The 20,150-nt window shown below is 43.7% G+C and overlaps 1 protein-coding gene across 2 annotated transcripts in view; it reads left to right on the forward strand.

Moving 5' to 3' along the window:
- itga3b (integrin, alpha 3b) overlaps window positions 1-20,150 on the forward strand; it is a 59,057-nt gene that overhangs the window by 31,237 nt on the left and 7,670 nt on the right. The window contains exons 2-25 of one of the 2 annotated variants that reach the window (XR_010460670.1): window positions 1,560-1,687; window positions 2,764-2,846; window positions 3,446-3,695; window positions 3,840-3,938; window positions 4,280-4,484; window positions 5,158-5,351; window positions 6,333-6,421; window positions 7,726-7,862; window positions 8,076-8,165; window positions 8,254-8,321; window positions 10,736-10,878; window positions 11,514-11,660; window positions 11,744-11,841; window positions 12,549-12,717; window positions 12,840-12,914; window positions 13,030-13,109; window positions 13,264-13,341; window positions 13,515-13,617; window positions 13,893-14,069; window positions 18,671-18,787; window positions 18,960-19,073; window positions 19,179-19,277; window positions 19,419-19,544; window positions 19,951-20,114. Coding sequence is in view for 1 of the 2 variants with exons in the window: in XM_065007959.1 (XP_064864031.1) it covers window positions 1,560-1,687; window positions 2,764-2,846; window positions 3,446-3,695; window positions 3,840-3,938; window positions 4,280-4,484; window positions 5,158-5,351; window positions 6,333-6,421; window positions 7,726-7,862; window positions 8,076-8,165; window positions 8,254-8,321; window positions 10,736-10,878; window positions 11,514-11,660; window positions 11,744-11,841; window positions 12,549-12,717; window positions 12,840-12,914; window positions 13,030-13,109; window positions 13,264-13,341; window positions 13,515-13,617; window positions 13,893-14,069; window positions 18,671-18,787; window positions 18,960-19,073; window positions 19,179-19,277; window positions 19,419-19,544 (2,869 nt within the window). In the remaining variant the exon portion in view is untranslated. The remainder of the gene's footprint in view (window positions 1-1,559; window positions 1,688-2,763; window positions 2,847-3,445; window positions 3,696-3,839; window positions 3,939-4,279; window positions 4,485-5,157; window positions 5,352-6,332; window positions 6,422-7,725; window positions 7,863-8,075; window positions 8,166-8,253; window positions 8,322-10,735; window positions 10,879-11,513; window positions 11,661-11,743; window positions 11,842-12,548; window positions 12,718-12,839; window positions 12,915-13,029; window positions 13,110-13,263; window positions 13,342-13,514; window positions 13,618-13,892; window positions 14,070-18,670; window positions 18,788-18,959; window positions 19,074-19,178; window positions 19,278-19,418; window positions 19,545-19,950; window positions 20,115-20,150) is intronic. The other variant, XM_065007959.1, reaches the window with a different exon arrangement.

The following is a 20,150-nucleotide window of genomic DNA, read 5'->3' on the forward strand; positions in this document are numbered from 1 at the left end:
ATTTTTGATAAGCAGTAAGGGTGCCTGGAGGTCGGCTAGCCATCCTGTGTCGTGTTAAGTGAATAAACACTGAGGCCTTTGTAGGACTGGTGGTGCCAGGCACACGGTCCACAATCTCCACTTTATACACACAAACCACCCCTTAATGTTTTCACCAGTATGACTCACAAGGTGAACTGTATGTTATCTGAGTCATTTTTATCACGTCTGGACATCTTTGAAATATTCACCTGGACTATCTCATCCTCCCTTCAAATGCCTATACCTCAAATTAAATCCTGCCACTCCCCTCAGAAGCTTAAGACATTTACTTTGAAACTCTCTTTGTATTTCTCAACATAGAGCACTCTCCTTGAATGTAGGCTGTGTTTCTTCTTGGGCGGCTCCTATCTCTCCACTCAGTGCAATGGATTTACTTTTACTTCTCAGTGAGGTATGAACCCTGATATTTACATGAGTGTGAGACTTGATATTTACATGGGTGTGAGACTTGATATTTACATGGGTGTGAGACTTGATATTTACATGGGTGTGAGACTTGATATTTACATGGGTGTGAGACTTGATATTTACATGGGTGTGAGACTTGATATTTACATGGGTGTGAGACTTGATATTTACATGGGTGTGAGACTTGATATTTACATGGGTGTGAGACTTGATATTTACATGGGTGTGAGACTTGAGTTTTAACTCAAGGCACCAAAAACACTCAACCCACTTCCTGTAAACACTTTGTGAAGGTTGATTTTGGAAAATGAACCATTTGAAGTCAAATTGAGCAATGGAGTAGGATATTTTGACCATTGAGCTGGGACTGTTCACAAACAGACCATAGTCTCACTCAGTGCTTTATTTCTTCATTGACAACATTGATTCATTTTTAGCATCTTAGCTAATCGCTAACCATATTTCATACAAATGTAGCTCATGCTTACATACTTACTTAATTTATACAAATGAGGTTTGATAAATCGTGTACTGACTGAATGCTGCGGCTAGCCACAGGGTCAGTTCCTTGTAGATAACGCTGGTTGCTTCACAGCTTTTTGACCCTGGTGCTAATGTTGTGGCTGTCCGGGTGAGTGAAGAAAAAGACAGGGTTGGCTCCCTAAGCCGCTGTCTGTTGCGTCCAGACTTGTACCATGGTTCATGCTTTGGCTCCCCCACACTCTGATCTCCTCCCTCTGAGAAATTTTAAAGGTCATGTGGTTGCTCTCTCCCAGCCCAGAGGCTTTGTGGGTGGTTGTGGGGAAGACATGGTCGGGGTGGGCTAGAGAAGGCTGACCAAATCATTAAGTGAAGTCAAACATCTCTAGCTACGTGTCCCAAGTTGTTGTACAAGATGAACAATAACAGTTTTGCTGTATCAAATAGTTTCTGAATCAAATAGTTCCAACTTCCTAGAGTGATAGTTCCTAATCGTGAATATCCATGAATTATAGTTCCTGTCATGAATGCCTATGTTGATATACAGTAGGCTATATTATAAACCTGACAGACTTTATGGCTCTGTTATGTCTGTCTGTCTGTCTGTCTCTCTGTCTGTCTGTACTCAGTCTCCTGTCAGGAGCACCCAAGGAGAAAGCCCTGGCTCTGAGGAACGTCAATGAGACGGGCGCCATCTACTCCTGTCCTGTCACCACAGAGCTTAACGACTGTGAAAGGATGGACTTGGTCAGCTCCAGTAAGTACTGGCACTCTCACTGTCATTGAAGTGTCCTCTCTATATAAAATGGTTCTCCTGGTTGAATGGGTGACATGGGGCTTGGTTGGGAGGTTCTTTAGGTGGCTAGATAAGGATGTGTTTGTTAGAACCACTGAATTATGCTTTGTATGTTATGTGTTGCTGTGGAGACTGGGTTCACTCACCTGAGTGGGGATTCACCCTTGAGTGGAATTTTCTATGTGGAATTTTCAAAATTGCAAAAACAATCCATACAAACTTGCCAAAGCATTTACTGTCAGTTTCTGACACTGCTCTGTATCTAAAATAATACATTTTAAAAACACTGTAGGATAGTCTGTATTTGGTATCAAGGTCTAGCTATTTCATACTTATTCCAGACCAAGCAGAATACCTCCTGCTCCCAAAGGTAGACTATCAAATTAGACAAATTCCCCCGCTTCCCAAACCCTTACCTCTGCCCTGATAGGCTAAGCCCAACCAGCAAGTATTAGCCTCTGTCATAACTGAAAGACATGCTCCAAGTAGGAACATATTGAATTAGCCTTAATTAAAGGTTACGGTAGACTGACTCACCGAGGAGGCAATTATAGCCTCAGAGGCTGAAAGTAAGAATGATAATGCACTTTTTGATGTTAGTCAGTCTCTGTACATTTTTGGGGTTTACACTTGTTCAGGCTTGATCCACATTGGATGAGACTGCTGCTGTTTTTGTTGCTAGGTGTCTTACTTTCATGATGAACATCCTGTGGTTATACTTTGGGGTTTGTTCAGTTGGAACCTTAAGTTTCAAATAACAGTCAGACATTGTCGTATGTATATGTCTGCTCTGTTGCTACTTTCCATGTAAGTGTAAAAAAAAAAGTAAATATGGAAGCTTTATAATCTTTTAATTACATTGAATACACGATTCATTCTTTGTCATTGAGGTAACCAGTAACTTATTATTGATCACTTCTGATTATACGGTCATGATAATTAACAGTTGCAGAAGACAACAGTTCACAGTGTTATGTTTCTATTGAAGATAAAGCATTCGTTTTAAAGCAATGAGTGCGATGTGTGTCTCCCTACAGCGGACTCGTCTGAGATAGTGGAGGGGATGTGGCTGGGAGTGACTGTGGCCAGCCAGAGAGACCTGCCAGGGGGTCGAGTGCTGGTGAGAGTGGGACAACACCCTCTGGTTCTCTTTCCTCACTGAAAGTGGACCGTCTCCTATCTTGAGATACTAGATGCTTATAACAAAACATTTCGCACAGATCTGTCTTTGACAGTGACATCAGTTCATGATTTATGCCAAAATTTGAGTTATGGACATCAAGTTTGTTCCTGATAAAGCTAGCCATGTGAGGGTAAGATAAGGTCAATTTAAGACCATAGATAAAGCATAGGCTTAGACACTAGATACGATACAATATACGATGCAATATACTTTATTGTCCATTGTGAAACCTACATACAAATACACAAACACAATACACTATATACATGCAGTATGAAAAACACTGGTAAGTTAGTACATACTGTAGGTCACATATTCAGAGTCTCTGGCCTGCTGTTTGACCATGTATTTGGTTTGCATATGTTCTGTGTCCCAGTGTTCAGCTGCATTGACAGTTCAGGATTCACTACAGTGATATAGGCACTAAGGTTTTACAGCAAACTCATCTTATTACACCTGCTACTGTAAAAAATGTCAAATTTACTCAATTATACCACTACTAGAACAAAAAGTTGTAATGTCTAATTCGTGTCCAGGCTTGTGGGCATCGCTACGTGAAGGTGGTGCGGGGGGGCGCAGAGGAGCAGCTGCGGATGGTGGGGAAGTGCTACGTCAGGGGCAATGACCTGACCTTCAACCCCAACGACGAGTGGCAGGACTACAGCTACGAGGTGTGCAACCCCAACTTCGACATGGAGCTGGAGGGCTTGTGCAACATGGGCATCTCGGGGGGCATGACCGACACGGACGTCTACATCGGCTCTGTGGGCAGCTACGTGTGGCAAGGTGGGCACCAAAAGAAGTTACAGCCCGGTCTCATAGACTAGACGTAACATAGTAAACAAGGCTTCTTCTGGACACGTTTCTGGAAGGTCATGGCTTAAAAGTTCATGTGAAACTGTATTGTTTTCTTTTGTCTTTGTTACCTAGGCAACGTTCATGTAACGTGGAGAGACCCTGATCCAGGAAACGCGTGGGACTCAAGTGACAAAGACTTTGGGCAACTGAACAGACGATACAGCTACATGGGTATATATCAGTGACCTGGCTAGTAGAGCCAATTCTGCATTAACAGGGTAGACTAGGAAGCTTACTGTATAAGGGAGTGTCTCTTGCTCTTCCATTTCAAAACACTCTCAAACATAACCACTCCCCCATTCAGAAAGATAAACATCTTTTTGAACGTATGAATTGAAAGAGAACTAGAAAAAGGAACTACCGATGCTATCTAGATGGCGGCGCTCCGTTTAGCATAGTGGCAACTGTATCACAGGAAGCTACCTTTGGCCTTTGTGCAGAAGGGCGATGATTAGCCCTACCTGCCATAAATGGTACTGTAACATTGTTTTAATGTTGTTTTAACACCACAGGTTACTCTGTCAATGAGGACAAGAAGCTGCTGAGTCAAGACTACTTCACGGTAGTGACGGGGTCTCCCAGAGATGAATCCAAGGGCTCAGTGATGCTGGCTAAGAAGGGCAGCACAGCGTTGGTGACCGAGTTCATCATCCCAGGAGAACAAGTGGGCTCGTACTTTGGGAACAGCCTAGCTGTCACCGACCTCAACAATGACAAGTATGTCATCACTGTCCATAGGAAATCCCCAGCTTTAGTGCGTCTCTCGGTGTGCCATATGCCAAAAGCTTGATTATCTAGAACAAAACAATAGCAAACTCAGAGGCAAAAGAATAGCATATGCTAATCTTTTGAGAATAGTATTGAGAACAGTTTGTTATTCTTTTGATACGGGATTGATTGAGTTTGAATTGTATCACTCAATAAAATGCACATTTACCGGTAGCCCGTCATCTGTAGCGTTTACCTCTACTATTTGGAGTACACGCTCTACCTGACCAGTGATGCCGAGAATACTGTACTGTCCTCGTCGTTTCACCACCTCTGATACGGTATCTGACATGACATTATGGCTGAGGCATGTGTGCTCTCAATTTCTCACAATACACAAATAAAACCTTGAGCATTTGTGTTCATGGTCTGTCAGCATGTCCGAGAAAAAGATTATAACACATTTGTCAAGAAAATATTTTGGCTGAACAAAAGACAAGCCAAAAGATATAAAGCATGTCATAGGCTTTGTTGTCCTCTCTAAAAGCCAATTAGAATGAAGAATAAGGTGGGTAAAATGGTTGGTAAACCATATAATGATTATGATCCTATATGCTACAATGATACAGAATGTGTACGGTTGTGTGTTAATACTTTCGTGTTTTCATTTGCACCATCCTAGCTGGAATGACCTGATCGTAGGTGCCCCATTCTACTTTGACCGTCAGAAAGAGGAGGGAGGAGCGGTGTACGTCTTCATGAATGAGAACGGCTCTTTCCAGAAGACACCTAGCATGGTACTGAAGGGTCCTACGGCATCTGGTTTTGGATTCGCCGTGGCAGCCATTGGCGACGTCAACCAAGATGGATTCCAAGGTAGGCCTACCATAACGGGTAACCTTTTGGGCATTGTTCAAATTCCTTAAAAGGGAATAATTCCTTCCTCCTTTACTTGAAGTAATCACTGATTTCACATGATTGGACAGGTGAACGCAAGGGCTCCACCACGTGGCTTTCACCTGTCCGGTCAATTCTAATCAGGTGATTTCTACAAAGAAGGGAGGAGGAAAGATGCACTTTTAAAGAATTTGAACGGTGCAGAACTGTACCGCAATGAGGACGTAGAAGAGGAAGAGGATCATGGTTAACTTCCTATCAGAATCCATTGTGTGATTCTGATCCAAGCTCAGACTCTTATTGTTGGACGTTCGTGGTTAAATGTTACAGTCTCACCGATATGATAGAGGGAAATAGCATTGGTGTAATCAGACAGGTTACAAATGGGTTTTCTGGGATCTTGGGATGTCCCTAACCTAACCATAACCCATACCTAAACCCTAACCTTAACCCTTACCTAAACCATTTTATATGTAACCTTCAATGGGGTTAGAGTTGGACATCCAAAGGATTCCAGATAGCAAGGAATGTCACAAATGGCTCTCCAGGCCATTAAACACATTTCTACTGTCATCCTGCTGTCACCTAGTGGCGAAATACAGCCAGCACAAGGGCTTACACTGGAACTATAGGCAGAGATCTGTAAATAATGATGAGATGATCATGTCTCCGCCCTAACAATGGGAGTCGTTTTCCAAAAGGCGGAAAGGCAGGCAACAAGCTTAGGTCCAAAATAATCCCATAGAAACACATTTTGGCGGGAGTAAAACCTCTCGCTTTGCCTCTTCCTCTCTGCTCTCGCTCTGCTCTCTGCCTATCAGAGACGGTATTCTACACACTACTTACTTCATGTATTACATGCATCAAATATGCAGATTATGAATTGTTGAAGCAAACTTAATTGGTCATTTTCAAAATGTATGGTCATGTATTTCCAATGGCTATTTTTTCCTCTTATAGACTTTGCAGTAGGAGCCCCATTCCATGAGACTGGGAATGTCTACATCTGGATGGGAAGCAAGAAGGGCATCTCTGAGGAGCCTAGTCAGGTACACACTGGCATACTTAGCATCAGACAGAAGAGGCCTCACATCATCATGGGGCCTCGTAAGCTGGGCAATAAAAAAAAGTACCTGTATATAATTGTATATATATAATAAATAATTCACCTTTTTAAACTAGAGATATCAGTTTTTTTGCATGGTCTCAATGTCGGCCTTCTGAAGGTGGCAGAGCTACAGCGGGGTTTGCCAGACCAGGCGACATCCTTAAAAATCGGTCTTCTCACAAAAACATTGGTAGAGTCCGAATGGTTTGGGCTAGACGCGGTTTGGGTTACCCCTCTATGGAAATATGAGATTCTCACGAACATGTTGGTGTTGTCCGTTTTGCTCTATGATCCCCACAAGTGTCACAGAACTTGAATGGAAGTGAAGTGCCAAAAAATGAATAGAAGTGAATAGGGTATTTCCATTTAAAAAGTATACGGGTAAAATGTATTTATTTATTTTCCTGATTTATTTTGTCCGTCCTATATATCTCAGATATAGGACAGACATTTCAAAACATACTTACTTTTGAATACATCTTTTTTTCCATGGGTGAATCTGTTATTCACTGCGTTTCTATGGGCTAATAGCAGCAAGGTCAAATAATGTTTTTATATATTTTTTGGGATACCTGCAGGGGTCCTAAAATTCAAAATCAAATAGCTAAATGATCCTTGGTATGACCATCTTGAAACAATTCCATATAGCTTAGTAGAAACCTAGCCTCGGGCCCTTAGACTCTCTAGGAGGATATGCATTTCTTTAGTAAAAACACAGGTGCTGCTGATAATACTGCCCTCATCGTAGAGGCGGAGGACATGTATGTGTAGGCCATGTATCTGATGCGCTCCAGCCAAAATGAGTATGGCATGTCATACTCTTTTTGGCCAGACAGCATCAGATACATGGGCTACATATAGTAAGACAGAGGGGCGCTGTTTCGCTCGCTCCGATGCTTTCTCCAATGAGATAGTTTCAACCATTTGCGAATTGAAGGAAAGTTGGCGGGTGCGCAGTGCACTGTTCGGATTCTAGAATTATTTTGAATGAACGTGTCGAAGGTAACCTACTTTTTGAAGTGATTTGTTTGACAATCAGATGAAAACAGGCACATTAGACTGGTTTAATTCCTTTTCTACATGAATAATTCATAGTTCATTAATATTCCCCCAGTAATGCACAATATATTATCTGCTATGAAGCCAAAAGGACAGGGAGAACAGAGTTGAATGCAGGGAAATGGGGGAAAGATACTGTATCACGATCTATGTAGTCGTGTAACGTGTTCGTGTTGCCCCCTATAGGTTATTGAAGGGAAGTCAGTGGGTAGTGGTGGGTTCCAGACCTTTGGCTATTCCATCAGTGGAGGTATGGACATGGATGAGAACAGTTACCCTGACCTCCTGGTTGGTTCTCTGGATGACCGCATCGCTCTGCTCAGGTAAGTTGTGGGCAATAAATACACTATGTATTGAATTGAATTGAATCAGCTAAAACTGCCATAACAAACTTGGATATATTCATCCAGGATCTGGTTTGTGTCTCACTTTATTTCACCTGTCTCTCCAGCACGTCTTCTCTTGATAATAATATCTTTATTGTCGTCTCTGTCTTCTTATTCTTCGAGTAATCTTTTGACATTGTTCATTTCCAGGGCTCGTCCAGTGATCCATCTCTCTAAGAACTTCACCGTGCTGCCAGAGATTGTGGACCCTAACCTTTGTCCCCGTGGAAACAAATCCTGGTGAGAAAGGTTCCTCTCAGATCACGCTGTATGAAGTAAATTCATGTCCACTGTTATTTGACTAATGTCTCTTCTATGTCTTCTACAGTGTGACTGTGACAGTGTGTTTCTCCTACACACTCAGCAATGGAAACAAAGATTTCAAGAAAAACATCAGTGAGTTTCATTCCCTTTCTAATACGGATGAATGCACTCGCCTTTATATGTATTTGGACAGCACAGGAGGCTGGTGAGGAAATCATGGAAATCATGTGTAGTTGATACCATTCCACCTATTCTGCTCCAGCCATTACCACGAGCCCGTCCTCCCCAATTAAGTTGCCACCGACCTCCTGTGTTGGATAGTGAAGCTAACTTTTTACATTTGGCTCTATACCCCAGCATTTTGGATTTGAGATCAAACGTTTCATATGAGGTGACAGTACAGAACGTAACTTTTTATTTGAGGGTATTTTCATACTTATCTGTTTTACCGTTTAAAGATGAAAGCCCTGCCTCCCGGGTGGCGCAGTGGTCCAAGGCACTGCATCACAGTGCTCGCTGAGCCACCAGAGATTCTGAGGTTGAACCTAGGCTCTGTTGCAGCCGGGAGGTCCATGGGCCAGTGCACATTTGGCCCAGCGTCGTCCGGGTTGGGGAGGGTTTGCTTGGCAGGGATATCCTCGTGCACATCGTGCACTAGCGACTCCTGTGTCGGGTGCAGTGCACGCTGACCATGTTGCCAGGTGTACGGTGTTTCTTCTGACACATTGGTGCGGCTGGCTTCCGGGTTGGATGTGCATTGTGTCAAGAAGCAGTGCGGCTTGGTTGGGTTGAGTTTCGGAGGACGCATGGCTCTTGACCCTCGCCTCTCCTGAGTCCGTACGGGACTTGTAGCGATGAGACAAGACTGTAACTACTACCAATTTTTTATTTTTTATTAAATCACTTTATGTTTCTAGTCTCCCCATGTGAATAAGTCATGAGTACTTGGAAAAATTCAATAACAGTGTAATAAAGTAGCATTTGGTCCCATGACGACATCACGCTTGTGACTCTACAAACTCTTTGGATGCATTTGTTGTTTGTTTTGGTTGGGTTTTGGTTGGGCTTTGGTTGGGGTTTGGGTTATAATTTGCCCAATAGTAACTGAATGGTGAATGATGACTGGAGTAACTTTCTTTCTAAGTGGTGAGATAAGATGTTTCTGAACTCTTAAAATTGAAACTATCGTCTCCCGAGTGGTGCAGTGGTCTAAGGCACTGCATCGCAGTTGCTAGCTGTGCCACTAGAGATCCCGGTTTGAGTCCAGGCTCTGTCGCAGCCGGCCGCGACTGGGAGACCAATGGGGCGGTACACAATTCGTCCGGGTTAGGGGAGGGTTTGGCCGACAGGGATGTCCTTGTCCAATTGTGCTCTAGTGACTCCTGTGGCAGGCCGGGCGCATGCATGCTGACATGGTCACCAGGTGTTTGGTGTTTCCTCTGAAACATTGTTGTGGCTGGCTTCTGGGTTAAGTGAGCAGTGTGGCTTGGTTGGGTTGTGTTTCATAGGCTGCATGGCTCTCAACCTTTTTCTCTCAGGAGTCCGTACGGGAGTTGCAGTGATGAGACAAAGACTGTAACTAAAATAAAAGGGTTAAAAATTTGAAACTGGTAATGCCATGATTTAAAAAAAGATATGAATAAATAATGATTAGTCAGAGGCTTCAATAAAACATTACCAACAAAGGGGAGGTTAGCATTTTGGGGTACGATCTAACTTTCTCACATATCATTATTCACGATTAATTTAGGAGTATCCATAATCATGGTAGCATTCACATGAATGTAGAAATGTTCGGAACCTTCCACTAGTGTGGAGCTGTGGTCCAGTGGTAACACTCCTAGCTCCATGCAGATATGTGACTCCCAGCTGGAGGCCAGAGTTCAATCCCAGTGTGCTGCCTTCCAACTTCATCTCCCACTGTTTCTGTCAATTAAGCATTAAAAAAATCTTCTGTTCTTACTTAAAATGGCACAAGACAGTATTCACCATTGTGTTCCTACTGTGTGAAAACAAACTGCAAATGTATCCAACAGGTTTGTGCAGTCACAAGCATGATGTATTCATTGCATGCAAGCAATATGGGACCCAATAATAAGCTTTTGTATACATTATAAGTGAATTTAACCTAGCGGTTAAGAAAGGTTGTAACTGTAACTGAAAGGTTGCTTGTTTGAATCCCCGAGCCGGGTAGGTGAAAAGTCTGTCGATGTGCCCTTGAGCAAGGCACTTAACCCTAGTTGCTCTGGATAAGAGTGTCTGCTAAAATACAAAAATGTACTTAGGACTTCTTTAAATGGGGAGGACTTGAAACATGAAGTGCTTTCATTTCTAAACTGTAAAACAGATACACTTTATGTATGAAAATACCCTCAACTAAAAGCTGACATGCTATAATGTCCCCTAATAGGAAACTGGAGTATAGAGCCGAACAAAAAGAAAAAAAGCTTCACTGTCTAAATACATACAGTATGGAGGGGGATGTACTGTATGTACTGTATGTATGGCTGTACATCTAACTCCTTTTGTTTTTCCTCCCTTTGCAGTGGTGAAGTACACAGTGGAAGCCGACATGCATCGCCGGAGCCCTCGAGTTCTCTTCCTGGTCAATAAGCTTGCCACCTACACAGGCCTCCTTACCATGCCATCTCCCAAGACCGAGTGTCAGGTGCTGGAGCTCAGACTAGAGGTAAATACTGCACACACACGCACGCATGCACGCACGCGCGCGCACGCACGCACGCACGCACGCACACACACACACACCCACATACTGTGCATTTGCAAAGTATTCAGACCCCTTGGCTTTTTACACATGTTGTTACATTACAGTCTTGTTCTAAAATGTATGACAGATTTTTTCCCCCCCATCAATCTACACACAATACCCCATAATGACAAAGCGAAGAAAAGTTTTTTTGAATTTGAGCAGATTTACTTATTTACGTAATTATTCAGACCCTTTGCTATGAGACTCGAAATTGAACTCAGGTGCATCCTGTTTCCTTTGATCATCCTTGAGATGTTTCTACAACTTGATTGGAGTCCACCTGTGGTACATTCAATTGAATTGACATGATTTGGAAAGGCACACACCTGTCTATGTAAGGTCCCACAGTTAACCGCATCATGTCAGAGCAAAAACCAAGCCATGAGGTCGAAGGAATTGTCTGTAGAGCTACGAGACAGGATTGTGTCGAGGCACAGATCTGGGGAAGGGTACCAAAACGGAATACTCTCCAAGTGCACTGTATATGACTGCTCACACAGGCACACACACACACACATGACCACACACACACTCATCTATATCATCATCTCCAGGATCCTGTGAGGGACAAACTGGAGCCGGTGGTTTTCTCCCTCAACGTGTCCCTGGATGAGCAGAAACCCAAAGTTAGAAAGGCCCTGCAGAACCTGGACTCCTACCCTGTACTGAGCCACAAACAGAAAGTGACTGAGAGGAAAGAGGTATGTTACGGACTTAGGAATAATTCCATTGAGTATGTATGTAGTGATGAGTACGTTTTGGAACTCTTTCCCCTCCTTTGCAGATCAACTTCCAGAAGGAGTGTGGCTCAGACAACAGGTGCACCAGTAACCTGCAGCTAACAGCTGCGTTTGCTAACGAATTACTGAAGCCTTACCCCAGGTATGTGGAAAACACTGAGGTAGATATGGAAAACACGGGGTATCAGTCTGAATACGTTGAAAATTAAGTTTACTCTAATAACTGTAAGTTGGAATTGAATTAATCGAGACTTGATCAAGCCCCAATCATGTAGAATAGTTGGTGACAATTTCTTTGCATCGTCCACTCTACAGACTATCTACTAACCCTAACCTTAACCATTATCCTAACTCTAACCTAAACCCTACCCGTATTCTAAAACTTACCCGAAAACCCTAACCTAACTTCAGGAAGCAGTTGCTTATCAACAGATAGTCAGTTGCTCATCAACAGATAGTTTGTTGATAGTATGACAATCCGTAGAGCATCTACAGATGGACTATCCAAATATAGTGTGACCCCGGTTAGACCTCCCAAAAAAACGGCGTGGACCACAGTGCTTCAGATTCAACACGATCTCTCTCTGGTGCAGTATTTTGTATAAGGCCCCTAATAATTTAAGGGACCGAGTAGCGCAGGTGTCACTGCAGACCCGGGTTCGATCCCGGGCTGTATCACAACGGCCGTGATTGGGTGCCCCCCATAGGGCGGCACACAATTGGCCCAGTATCGGCCCGGTGTAGGCCGTCATTGTAAATAAGAATTTGTTCTTAACTGACTTGCCTAGTAAAATAAAGGCTAAATAAATCATACATGAACTGTGATAGTTGCTCTCTGTTTGTACGCAGTCAGGGGAAACGCCAATTGCTGCAGTACAGCAGTAATGTGAAAAAGGTGGTGCTACTTGTGGAGATAACTAACGTGCCAGGCCCTGGGAAGGTAGCTGAGGACGCCCACCAGGCCATGCTCAACATCTCCACCCCCTCCACGCTCCGTTACTCTGGCGTGCGCTCCCATGTAAGTCCACCGGAGGGTGACAGAGGGTTAGGGGGAATTCTGGCTGTTGACTTGAATTGCTCCTTTAACTGCAGTATGTCCTGTACATGCAGATAGTAGAACCATACCTATATTATGTGCAGGATACTGGTGTAGAATGCCGTGCAGGAGAGACTGTTATGTGTGAGCTGGGGAATCCACTGAGGAGCAATGAGAAGGTAAGGCCACGGTGTTGTTATTCCACGTATCATTTACACCGTGCATTCATTAGAGCCTATTGGAATATTGATTGGCAGTAGTTCAAATATTATGACCATCCCGGGGGTTTCGCAGGTCTCTCTGCAGCTCATCTTTGAAACAACAGGGATCAACCTCCAGACCAGGGAGATTGAGTCTCAGTTGCTGCTGTCCACGTAAGTAACAGGAGGCATTTTGTCGTCGCTCTATATCGTGAACTCATTATCAGACCGGCAACAGTCAGTCTTTATGTCCAAGGTTGAAATATGAGTAGGGTTAAGTGGGTAAAAGCTAGCTGAATAAACACTTGTGTCGGTGTTGTTTCCCCAGGTTGAGTGAGCAGAATGACCTGTACCCGGTGTCTGTGGTTCTGTTGATAGAGACCTCCATCCAGACCTCCTTCTCCATGTAAGTGGAACTTTAAACACATGTTTGATGTTGTCCTGATGCCATGCTGTGTGGCTGGATTCATTCAAAATGGATAAGGAGGTATAACACTGTAGCCAACTAACTTCTTTTGACCACCCCCCTTATCCTTCTTCTTCTCTCTTCTTCTTCCTCTTCTCTCCCTCTCTAAACAGAGAGAATCCCCTGGTCCAGACCTACTTCAGCGGGGAGGTGATGGGAGAATCAGCTATGAACACGACCAGTGACGTGGGCAGTCTTGTGGAATACACCTTCAAGGTGAGACACCAACACGTAGCTAACGTCAGCCGTGTTGTGGGCGAGTGAGTCATGTTTCCCTTACATTCTGACCTGGACTTGTAGACGTAACAGTTTTGTGAGGTAATATGTGGATGGAAAGACTTTGCCAATTCTTTATGTAGAACAGACATGCTTTGCTGTCACAGAATGAGGAATCCTGTCAGCTCTGTATACATTGTATTTCTATATCGATACCTGTCCTGTTGCCCTGTGTCTGTCCTGTGGTGACTTTGATACCACCCTGCTACCACCAGGTGTCAGTGGAGGGAGAGCCTCTGGGGGCACTGGGGATCCTGGCCGTAGAGTTTGAGTGGCCCTTCGAGGTGACCAGTGGGAAGTGGCTTCTCTACCTGACTGAGATCGTCACCAAGGGGACAACTGAGACCCACTGTGTCCCTCCAGGGGACATCGTCAATCTTCTCAACCTCACAGTGAGTTACCAGAGTCTTTCTGAGGCTCTATACAGGCCACCGAATTATATTGTATCTCTATGGCCAACTGGGACCAGTGTGTTATAAAAATAGGATTAACGTAGGACTCCTCAATCTCTGTTTACACCCACAGTTAATCAGAAATATTTGCAATAGAGAGTACTGTTTGGAACAAAACACCCAATTAAACCAGACTTGAATCTGACTCACAAGTCTAAAAGAGGCTAAATATTCATTATGGCCTAGATTCAATCAGTTCAACCGTTAACCAGTGATAGCCGACACCCGCATAGCTGATATTTTGGCGTAACTATGTTGGAGCTGTCAAATCGGTGAGCAGCTGCTCCCCAGCTAACAACAAAGGTTTCTACAACTTTAGAGAACGTTCCCATAATAGTCTCATTAGGTCATGAACTAACGTTTTCATGAGAAACTTTCCATGATGTGCAAGGAATGTCTCCAAGAGACCATTGCCTTAATGTCACATGGAAGTTACCCAGAACTTGGTTACCATGTTCACAGAACATAAGTTATTAATGTTATAGACACGTTTAATTGTGTGTCCAGTTTTCAGTGGGTTAGGAGAATATTCAATCAACGTCCCACCAAACATACACAGAACATGGTTGCCATGTTCCCAGAATATAAGATATTAATGTTCTAGACACGTTTCATGGGAGTGTTGCAAGAACATTCATGTTTCCCCCCAAAATGTCATTACACATCACATCTTGTTACTGTTGTTGAGCCAATCAGATCACAATTGCCTAGGGAGGAGGGGCTATGGTTTCTTCTGGTCAGGGCCTAACTATACTGGCCCAATAAGCACATTCCCTATAGATATTGTCACGCTGTATAATGATGGGAGACAGGCGCAGGAATACGTAATAGTTTTTAAAAATGTCTCCAACCCAAAATAAAGTACGTCATGAAAATGACGGGGACGAAGCCCAACAACAAACACGTGTATGTGTATATAACACAGGGATGTAAGAAAAACAAACATGTATTTATATAACACAGGGATGTAACCAAAACAAACATGTATTTATATAACACAGGGATGTAACAAAAACACAAGAGCGAGGTGTAAACCTCTAAATAATACAGGGGACGAGACCCATAAAAACAAGTGCACAATAACCAATACAACAGAGCAGTGCCTTAGACCACTGCACCACTTGGGAGGTCACAGAGTTTGCATTTGACTTAAACGTTGTTCTCTTTCACCTTGATTAACTCAAAATAATGGGATCATTTCAACAAGGAAAAGGCTAAGCGGGGTAAGAACACAGCTGCCATCTCTCTTTGATTCTCAGCTTTACGGTAGCCTATTGGAAACGTGTTAGCCTACAGCATGAATTCTGTTAGCATGAGACAAAGCTTTAAAAATATATATAACACGCCGGTAGAGGTATGTTTCTGAAAGTAATATATGGCTTACTTGAAAAAGTAACTGTAATAACAATACAGTATTTGAAGACATGAACTCGTTATATCACTCCTACAAATAAAAGTAATACAACTGTAAGTAATATGTTACCCCCAACATTGGTCTCAAGTGATTCTGTTGCAATTTGTCCATTTTTTCCCACATTAAAACTTGGAGATGGAACTCTGTGTTGTGTATTGTTTTTGTTACAACTGGCAGACATGCTACTGTACTGTAAATATACACATTTCTGATATTCTGACAACATGGCAACCATGTTCTAGGTACGTTTCTATCAGAAGCAACACTATCACCTGAGCCACCTTACAGCAACCAATTAGGGGTGTTGCAGATCGAAATCCAGTGACGAGAGGCTGATGGGAGTTTTATCAGAGACGCATGTTGTTCTACACCGTATATATGTTGTGTGGATTTAACAAATACGGTCTAGAGTTCTACCAGTTCCCATCTTTCAATGAGAAACTCATTTAAATTAGATCAGATAGCTGTGTTGTAACTGTTGCCAAATGAATACGTGAACATCTATTGCTCAGGAAGTTAGAGTAGTCTGACACCACTAGCGGGGTCTAGAATCCAGGCCACCATCAATGACGAACAGTCAAGTCACTGTCCCAATAAGGGATATCTCTAGAGCATGTGCTTATATGTGCCAGGATAGTTAGGGCCTCTTCCAGAAGAAACCCAAAGCCCTCCTCCGTAAGCAAAAGGGCGAATGCACTTTGACGTAAATCTCAGCTCTGTTAAAAGTACACTGAAGAAAAACGTGTATTGATCACAGGCGTTAAAACAGGTTAATATGCCCCACCAACATTAGACTACGAAGCAGAAAATGCTGAAATTGTTGAAATAAGTGTGTGTGTGTGTGTGTGTGTGTGTGTGTGTGTGTCCCTAACCTTGCCAACAGACAAAAATAACTGTGATTGGCTCTGTTTTAACAGTAACAAGGTGTGATGTTTAATGACTTTTGTTTGAGGGTGAGAATATGTCTTTGGGACCACGTCCTGACGACTTGAAGCAAATAAATGATCTTGCAACGTTCCCATGCAACGTGTCTAAAACATTATTATGTTGTGTACTCTGAGAACTTTGTAATCACGTTCTAGATAGGTTCTGTGTGACATTAAGGGAATGTTCTCCTAACTTTAACACACACAAAAAAAACATGGTAAAGAAGGTTCTCAGAAGGTCTGACATAAATTGGATCAAATCAAATCAAATGTATTTATATAGCCCTTTGTACATCAGCTGATATCTCAAAGTGCTGTACAGAAACCCAGCCTAAAACCCCAAACAGCAAGCAATGCAGGTGTAGAAGCACGATGGCTAGGAAAAACTCCCTAGAAAGGCCCAAACCTAGGAAGAAACTTAGAGAGGAACCAGGCTATGTGGGGTGGCCAGTCCTCTTCTGGCTGTGCCGGGTGGAGATTATAACAGAACATGGCCAAGATGTTCAAATGTTCATAAATGACCAGTATGGTCGAATAATAATAAGGCAGAACAGTTGAAACTGGAGCAGCAGCACGGTCAGGTGGACTAGGGACAGCAAGGAGTCATCATGTCAGGTAGTCCTGGGGCATGGTCCTAGGGCTCAGGTCCTCCGAGAGAGAGAAAGAAAGAGAGAATTAGAGAGAGTATATGTGGGGTGGCCAGTCCTCTTCTAGCTGTGCCGGGTGGAGATTATAACAGAACATGGCCAAGATGTTCAAATGTTCATAAATGACCAGCATGGTCGAATAATAATAAGGCAGAACAGTTGAAACTGGAGCAGCAGCACGGTCAGGTGGACTGGGGACAGCAAGGAGTCATCATGTCAGGTAGTCCTGGGGCATGGTCCTCCGAGAGAGAAAGAAAGAGAGAATTAGAGAGAGCATATGTGGGGTGGCCAGTCCTCTTCTAGCTGTGCTGGGTGGAGATTATAACAGAACATGGCCAAGATGTTCAAATGTTCATAAATGACCAGCATGGTCGAATAATAATAAGGCAGAACAGTTGAAACTGGAGCAGCAGCACGGCCAGGTGGACTGGGGACAGCAAGGAGTCATCATGTCAGGTAGTCCTGAGGCATGGTCCTAGGGCTCAGGTCCTCCGAGAGAGAGAAAGAAAGAGAGAAGGAGAGAATTAGAGAACGCACACTTAGATTCATACAGGACACCGAATAGGACAGGAGAAGTACTCCAGATATAACAAACTGACCCTAGCCCCCCGACACATAAACTACTGCAGCATAAATACTGGAGGCTGAGACAGGAGGGGTCAGGAGACACTGTGGCCCCATCCGAGGACACCCCCGGACAGGGCCAAACAGGAAGGATATAACCCCACCCACTTTGCCAAAGCACAGCCCCCACACCACTAGAGGATGTTCCCCCTAACTAACAGAACTGGACACTCAAACATCAAGAGAACATTACGGGTAACGTAACAAACATGTTCTCACTCCCTAAAATTGTTCGCTGGGTCTTGATCATTGTCACGAAGCCACACCTGTCCCACTTTCGTTAAAAGTTCAGAACAAGAAAGTGTAGGCTATAAGGAAATAAGGAGGTTAAAGTTGTCATAAACAAAATTATGAGCGTTTCTATCATCCTAATGGAGGTGTAGATTACATCTCACATTCCGGTGTTCCTACTTCTAAACCAGGCTGCGTTGGGTTCGACTCCGAAGCAGCCAATGTCTGCTTTCGGTATAATGCCAGGAGACGCTTTTGGATTTGACCTCCGACACCACCAAAACAATCGCTAAGCAGATGTCGGGTAAAGCAGATCTGATTGAATTGAGCCCATCCCCACCGCGGACATTCAGCTTTACACCATGATTGACATTTAAAGGCAATGTTCCCGCTTTAGCGGAGACTGCATTCACGGTAAACGCTGCGTATGTCTGCTCAATCGGAAATTACCTATACAGTTCTGTCTTGGAATCTGTAACGCTTCAGCAATACCGATTGAATAGAGCCCTATGTCTGCACAAAGATAGACTGAAAAGGTCAATGATATTTTGAGAAGTTAGCAGGAGTTGTCTTTATTTCCATTCCAGTAATTACTGTTGTAACGTGACGTAATGTGCCTCTTTGTCTGTCGCCTCCCCTTCTTTGTATATTCCTCTTCTACCTTTTCTCTCTTTCTCCTGTCTGTCTCTCTCTGCCCAGTTGTCCAAGAACAGGAGCAAACGTCCCAAGCGAGCGGTGGAGGGCGAACACCCTCGCATCATCGAGCCACAGGCTGTCCTTACCGTGCTGACTCCTCGTAAAGAGACCTACCTCCTGGTGAGGACAGGCCATTAGACAATTTAATTATGTCCATGATCTACCAATTCTGATGCTGTGATCATAAAAGCTCATCCAGACGCTTACTGTAATTTAAGGGCTCTAGAAGCACCATTGATGAGCCTAGTGTCTAGTGTCCGGTCCTAATTCTGGGCATGTTTTTGTTGTGAAGGATTGTTCAAAGTGGACAGCCCGCTGTGTGACGTTCACCTGTCCCTTGATCAACATGTCTACCTCTGCCAAGATCATTGTGAGGTCACGGGTGTGGAACAGCACTATGCTAGAGGTGAGAGGTCAGATGATACAGCAAGACTCTTTGACCAAAAGGGTCACATTGCCAAATCCGAATAGGGTCATGACCATACCTTTTTGGGTTGTGTGTGTTTGGCAGGACTATAAAAATGCTTTGAGGATTAAGGTTAGAGGTCAGGCCACACTGAAACTTGTGACGGACAACCCCACCATCAAGATGGAAAATGAGACCAGAGAGGTTAGTGTCATAACGATGATGATGATGATGTAGACAAATGGTATTCTTAGTATGGTATGGATGATATGTATATTGATTGTGATATTCCTCTCTTTCTCTCTTTCTTTCTCTCTCTTTCTTTCTTTCTTTTCCATCCTCCAGTTCATAGTGGACATTGACCCAGTCCTTGGGGTGGAAACACCTTACGAGGTTCCCCTGTGGATCATCATCGTTGCCGTGGTAGCAGGAATCCTGCTGTTAGGAGTCATCAGCATCATACTATGGAAGGTGAGAACCCTAATGACTTTCTGATGAATAACTATAACTATACTTTTTGTGGGTATCATGTTTGAATGTAAACCTGTTATGACATGTCTGTTGTACACTGCTTGCTTGCAATAGTATCCCATTTACTCCAATGCACCAGTAAAATAAATGATTCTATGTTGCCTACATTTGTGACTGCCTTTTTATATTGACTGTGTTTGTATCAGGTATGTTATACTGTACCTATCAGTAATACTCCATTAAACTCAACTGCGCTAGTTTTAGCATGCTACTGCTAGTGACTAGCATACAGTATGTATAAGTGCTGCCCCATTAAACCCAATAGCACTAGCTCGCTACCGCTAGCTACTGTAGTCGTTAGCTTCTCCATGTAGCTCCAGTCTAACTGTACCGCGTGGTCCCCCAGTGTGGCTTCTTCAGGAGGGCCAGCAGGAGGGAGATGTACGAGGCCAAAGGCCAGAAGGCTGAGATGAAGAGCCAGCCCTCAGAGACGGAGAGGCTGACTGAGGACTACTGAGACAGGAGAGGCCCCCAATGAGGGGCCATGCTACACTCCACTAGGGCGCCTGGGTAATGCAGTCCTCCAGCCTCCGCCGCGGGCAGCGT

Source organism: Oncorhynchus nerka, linkage group LG23 (assembly GCF_034236695.1).
Source record: "Oncorhynchus nerka isolate Pitt River linkage group LG23, Oner_Uvic_2.0, whole genome shotgun sequence".
Taxonomy (NCBI): Eukaryota; Metazoa; Chordata; class Actinopteri; order Salmoniformes; family Salmonidae; genus Oncorhynchus; species Oncorhynchus nerka.